The 6,216-nt window shown below is 41.2% G+C and overlaps 1 protein-coding gene and 1 long non-coding RNA gene across 5 annotated transcripts in view; one reads left to right on the top strand and one right to left on the bottom strand.

Moving 5' to 3' along the window:
• LOC117223443 (uncharacterized) overlaps positions 1 to 6,216 on the top strand; it is a 90,184-nt gene that overhangs the window by 75,044 nt on the left and 8,924 nt on the right. Inside the window, exon 1 of one of the 4 annotated variants that reach the window (XM_033475714.2) lies at positions 5,269 to 5,402. The exons of the other annotated variants lie outside the window; for them this stretch is intronic. Coding sequence (XP_033331605.2) covers positions 5,359 to 5,402 — 44 coding nt within the window. The 5' untranslated portion in view covers positions 5,269 to 5,358. Of the gene's footprint in view, positions 1 to 5,268; positions 5,403 to 6,216 lie in introns of those variants that run through there. 4 annotated transcript variants of the gene reach the window in all.
• Positions 3,087 to 5,279, bottom strand: LOC117223450 (uncharacterized). Its single transcript, XR_004490925.2, has 2 exons — positions 5,142 to 5,279; positions 3,087 to 3,261 (listed from the first exon to the last, which is right to left on the bottom strand). It is a non-coding gene; the product is annotated as an uncharacterized LOC117223450 (long non-coding RNA).

Here is a 6,216-nt window from a genome sequence, read left to right as displayed (position 1 = left end):
TCGTTTGCAGTGTCCTTTGCCCTGTCACTTTTTTTAAAGCAATAAAGCATAACATGCCGCAAATGCTTATTTTGGCTATCCATATCGAACGGCGCAGAAAAAATTTGATAAGGAACTTTGTCACCAACGAAACATACTCTAAAAGAGCTCTGGGACGACTGCAACCGATACCCTAAACAGCCAAGAGATAAGCCTTCGTGTTTATATAAACACAGCCAGTTAAAGTCATTCGTAGCGCGGCGCGGAAGGAACTTATGGGACACCCTAATATTTTATATTTTATAGCGACTTACTTATTTAGTACAAGCAGGTGTCCTAATATTTTTGGAGCGGAGCGTACATTATCGTATTATTTGATTTTTATCACGACAAATTTAACCATCGCGTATTTATAAAAATTATTACAATATATTTCATACATTTATCTTGTAGAATCGTAATTCGAAGGTTTGTCGTTTCGACCTGGACAGTTCACGATTATTTTTAAATTGTCATCTATTTTATAACATTATCGTTGTGACCTAGACAGTTCACGATTATTTTCAAATTGTCATCTATTTTATATTATTATCTTTTTGACGTACTATAGAATCATCTGTCGAGAAGTTTTGCTATCAGATGGACACCCGCCCTTAGACACGATGCTCAGGACTGTTTATAGTGGTACGTCACCGTCAACTGTCCCAAATTTTCAACTTCCCGCCAAATTCGTCGATCAATACCAGACTCGAAGGACAATGTCAATGACACCAAGAGAACTTCCGGGCGTCCTAGCTTCTCCGAAATCAATGAACCTTCTGGCAGACATATCGCGTATACGGAATCCATGCTGGCTAGCATTATTATACTCTCGGTTGGCATTATTCTTATTATTTTAACGAGTAGCAAAGAATCGTAGTACATATTTCTTTTAAACGCAGCAATTATTACATTGGAATTTCGTTGTGTTCGTTCTGAAAAAATACAATTCAATTCCACAGGAGTCGATTTACTTTAATTACGCAGCGCCATGAAATCAAACTGAAACAAAAATGCGTTACACCGTGCGGTAAGCTAATGTAATTTTTGCAACACCGACACCGCAATTTCCTTGTTGTCAGATCGACACTAGGATGCGGATCTTAATGCAAAATAAAAACGTTCAAGCTCAATTGTAAGAAACAGAAATCGAATACAAACATATTCTCCGTTCCGAATAATATTAAATAATAATAATAATAATATTAAATAATATTAAACAACGAGTCAGACTCGTGATGAAGATTTTATACGCAATCTATTAAATGCAAACATTCTTCGTCTCTTCTCAATGAAAATAAAATTTGATCGTTCTGTTATCAAAATCTAGGATCCAAAGTAAATGAAGACATACAAAATACAAAAATTGTGTCGTTTTATCAGGGTAACGATTGAGGACAAAAAACAGCTGATCAGGGTAGCTGCAAAAGAAATCAATAGTGCAAGGGGTTAATAATCTGTGAAGAAGATAGCGATGTTCTTAAAATTGTTTTAACATGCTTGCACTCTGATATCTGATTCAGTGATTTCGATCATAAACGCGTCAAATCCGCGGTGTCCGATCTTCAGAAATTCGACGAGAATCAAGAAAAACCGTTCTCTAACTATAAAAACTACCTAACTACGCACGCCCACAAAAAGCGAATAATAGAACAGAACGATCTCCACGTCGCATAACGTTACTCGCATCGACAACAAATTCAACGTAAACCGATCTCGCCTAATTCCGTCCTGAAAACAACGCGAACAAGCGCGAGCCGCATTTCTGGAATTTCGTTCGAAGCATTTCCAGCGATAAAAGAAACCTCGTTACGTCATCTGCCGGCGGTCGGGTTACTTTCTTTCGGAACTTTCTACGAGGAGAGCGCGTCTACGCGAGAGACCGTTGTGTCTTCATCCCGTCGGCGCGTGTCTCTGGGCCCGGGGCGTGTGCAAGTGCCGCGGGGGTGGAGGGGAGAGGGAGGACGCGTATACAGTCCGGTCACAACACCCGGCTCCAGAAGACTTCCTGAACTTTGAAAATCAATGCCAATGTTCAGCTGTTGTGTGATAGGTGGGCCAAAGAGAGAGAAAGAGGTTCGGTCGCTGTTATGGCCGACCGCCGGCACGGAGGGGTGGGGGCAGGCGGTGTCGGCGAGCGACCGGAAGGGGCGAAGGAGGAAAACGGGGAAAACCGGCATATTGATCTGTCTCTCCCAGACGGCTCGAATGCCAACCACGCTCCGCTGTCTGCGCAACGGGTCGACCCGTTCGTTTAAAGAGGATGGACACCGTGTGTGCGTGTGTGTACAGGGGCGAACGTGCCGAAACCGGGGATACGGCGCGATCACGACGCGACGGCACGTGCATGCACACGCAACGTGCCCGATATCGCCATATTGTGGCATCGGCGGGGATCGTTTCGCGAGAACGAACGCACGAAAATATTTTCCACGACGCGGCGCCGACGACGCGCGACGATTCGCTTGAATCCCGGTTGAATTTCACCTTTTCGTCACGCTTTTATTATTAGACGCCGTTCGATAGCTTAATTCGTGGTTCACGTTGCCACTATTAAATTGTTTAAATTGGTCAGCGGTTCACCTTAACTCGTCGCTACAGCGCACAATCGTTAGTATCGAAATCGCTTTTACATCGTTACCGACGTCTAAACGTAACAAATTATCGTATTTGTATATTTTTATTTTCTACCGTTTTTAATATTGAAATACATGTATACAAATATGATGTTTCGTTAGGTTCTTTTTCTTTTCAAATAGATAGGGTGTCTCGGCGAAAAAAGGCCACCTACAGTACTGTGAATAATTATAAATTACCTTATTTTTTTTTTTTATTATTATACCTTATATATATAATTACCTTATATTATTATATTATTATTACCTTATAATTATAAATTACCTATAAGGTAATAATATAAGATAACCTAATAAGGTACTAATATATTACCTATATCAAGGTAACTTTCACCTTTTTACTGATATTTGAACAAAAATAAAAAGAAAACATCTATAATTGTACATTTCTATTTTCTATTATTTTTATGATATAGAAATATGCAAGCAGGATATCTTGTTAAGTTTTTATTTAAATATCGTTAAGAACGTACAAGTTACTTTGGTGTCTATAATTGTGTAGTGTTGCTGTATCTACGTATGTACCTCGAAGTTTCATTTTAGAACATTTATAATTTTAGAATGTTACTCCTTGACCCAAGAATTACGACGGCGTTCTCAGGTTCGACTGAAAATGGAAGAATGCACTTTTTAATGATTCAATGCCAGGATATTCGTTGTACGTCGATTTGTTACTGTCATTTATTTCACGTTATTAGTTTTCATGTTATTTGTAGAACGAATTTGCGCGATACAAATGTTGTTATTGTTAGAGTATCGTCGAGAGTGAATAATTAGGAGAGGAGAGAATGTTAAAGGATCATTAAGGGCTCTTAAAGAGCACGTCGCCACAACGATGACTACACCACGTTCATGGAAAACCGTCGCTACGAATCGTTTCACAGTTCGTAGAAATTTGTATTTACAGCTTTTGTTATGAAATGCGATACGGGTTACTGAATTGTTCAGATAAAACACGTGCGTTAGCATTATTTCTTTGAGACCTATACAAGCTATACATTGCAAAATAAATTGCAGCAGTCATTCGTGTAACCGATTTATGGTTCGCGAACCTTCGTGACATTTCGTTTGTTCATCATCTTACTAGAAAATGAATGACTTTTTTAACTTTTCAGTTTATGATGTTTATAATATAGAAGCAATTACGTTTCCCTTATCTGTACAGAAGGAAAAGAAAAATAGCGCTGTCCAAAAAGTGTTAACTCTTCCCTCGAAACTAAAAATTTGACTTCTCGAAATTGTTTAAAAAGACGAGGATGTTAGAGAAGATTCTTCGTATTCGTAACAATTGTTACTTGATCCTGTTCCATTTTCGCCAAATTGCAAGTACAACTTGCGTGCAAATTTTCAACCGGTCCAAAGAAGAGACCAAAGAAGAGCCAAATCTAAAGAAGAGATTTCTGTTTTTATTTCTGTTTACGAGGAAATATTTGACAATTAACACTAAACCAACCGACCTATAACGACGATTAGCGTGCATTGACTCGTAAGAGTGAAAAGATAGAATTCACTTGGATTTTGTAAAGTTTTAATTATGAGACTTGTTTCGATAATATAATTTATTTAATCATTTTCCGCGAAGAAGTCTTCGAAGTTTGTAGTATCGTAAAATAAGAAATCGGTCATTTTGACCGTGGTAGGTTTAGTGTTAACCTTTTAGGTACGGCTAAATCCTGCGCGAGGCTATTTCTCTGGAGGGCAGAGTCTGATGTGTACTGTATACAGAGTCTGATACTGTATATACAGGGTGTCGAAAGTAGCGCGTTCCTCAGGCCAAGAAAGCAACCGTTCGTTCCTGAAGCAACTTTTTCCTTTACAAAAATTTTCTCCGAGGCACCGTTAACGAGTTATTAACGAAAAACAGTGACCAATGAGAGGCGAGCTCGGCTGGCGCGAGGCGACCGAGCCAATGAGCGGAACTGGGCTTCGCGCGCTGGTTGGCTGGGCCGCCTCGCGTCAGCCGTACTCGATTCTTATTGGTCACTGTTTTTCGTTAATAACTCGTTAACGCTGCCTCGGAGAAAATTTTTGTAAAGGAAGAAGTTGCTTCAAATGATCCGAGGAACCCGCCATTTCTGGATTGCGAGACATTTTTGGGACACCCTGTAGACTGTTGTAAATCGATGCGAAGACAAAAGAAGTATGAGACAATGCATATGAAGACGATTATTTGGTTCAAACGATGAGCGAGCGAGCTACTAGAGCAAGCCACTATAGTGGCGCGTCGTCCAGAGAGATGACATCCTCGAAAGCCACTATAGTGGTGTGTCGTTCTAAAAGATGATATCCGCGGAAGCCACTATAGTGGCGCGTCGTGCCTAAAAGGTTAAAGAAGCGTTCGCCGATTCGACGATATCTGGCCAAAGTCAGGGGATGATTCGCCGGTGCGTTTCGTTTCGATCGAAGCCCTCGATGACTCACTATGAACGCGTGTGATACATCGGCACACCGATCCATCCCCTTTAAAAGACGCCGCGGATTACGTACCTTTGACGTATTGTTATTGATCACGGAGCCCGTGAGGGACATTAAAGCGGGAAGCCCGTTGAAGACACCCCGACGACGTCATCGTCTACGATATCTTCCCGCTGCAATTTACACAGCGGCGAGTCCCTTCCGCCATCTTGGACTGCCATTAGACGTAACGTGAACCCTGCGAACCTTCAACCAGGCGAGAGAAAATAGCGAAGCTGTTACGTGCAAAATGCTGATCGCGAGGTGTCGAATTAAATCAACAAGTGTAGCACGGTAATTTAGCATAAAGGCTCATCTTTAATAACGATCGACTGCAACGACCGTACGAATGTACGAAATAGAGCAAAATTTTGTCAAATCGATGCTCGGCTTGGAAACGAAAATGTACGATTTTGGGAAGAGGCAATGCGATTTGCGACGGACCTAACCTTCCCGTTCTCTTAATTCTAACCTTCCCATGTGCGTGCCGTATGCGGCCAGGTCTCAAGTACCCGTCGTAAAAGCGACGGTGTCCAGATGCTGGGCCTTAAAAGGAGGGTCCTTACAGGCGACGACTTTTCTCGAAAATTATTTTACGAGGGGTAACTCTTCCTTCGTTTTCAGGGATAACGAATTTCTTTCTATTTTTTAGCAATTCGGAAACTGCTGGACGACGTACAATACCTGGACAGTCCAGTAGAATTTAAAGAGAAAGCGTTGAACAATCGAACGAAACGGCTTATCCGACGTAAATTTTCTCGCCGTCGGGAAGCGACGGTTGTTGCATTGTTGTTTAGGTTATGGACCTCTGCTTATGGCGAGTAGAATTTAAAGAGAAAGCGTTGAACAATCGAACGAAACAGCTTAGCCGTCGTATATTTTCTCGCCGTCGGGAAACGACGGTTGTTGCATCGTTGTTTAGGTTATGGACCTTTGGTTATGGCAAGCAGAATTTGAAGAGAAAGCGTTGAACAATCGAACGAAACAGCTTAGCCGACGTATATTTTCTCGCCGTCGGGAAGCGACGGTTGTTGCATCGTTGTTTAGGTTATGGAACTCTGCTTATGGCGAGTAGAATTTAAAGAGAAAGCATTGAACAATCGAAGGA

The sequence above is a fragment of the Megalopta genalis genome, chromosome 2 (genome assembly GCF_051020955.1).
Source record: "Megalopta genalis isolate 19385.01 chromosome 2, iyMegGena1_principal, whole genome shotgun sequence".
Classification (NCBI taxonomy): Eukaryota; Metazoa; Arthropoda; class Insecta; order Hymenoptera; family Halictidae; genus Megalopta; species Megalopta genalis.
Note: the sequence above shows the minus strand (reverse complement) of the source record. Positions and strands in the feature narration are given on the sequence as shown.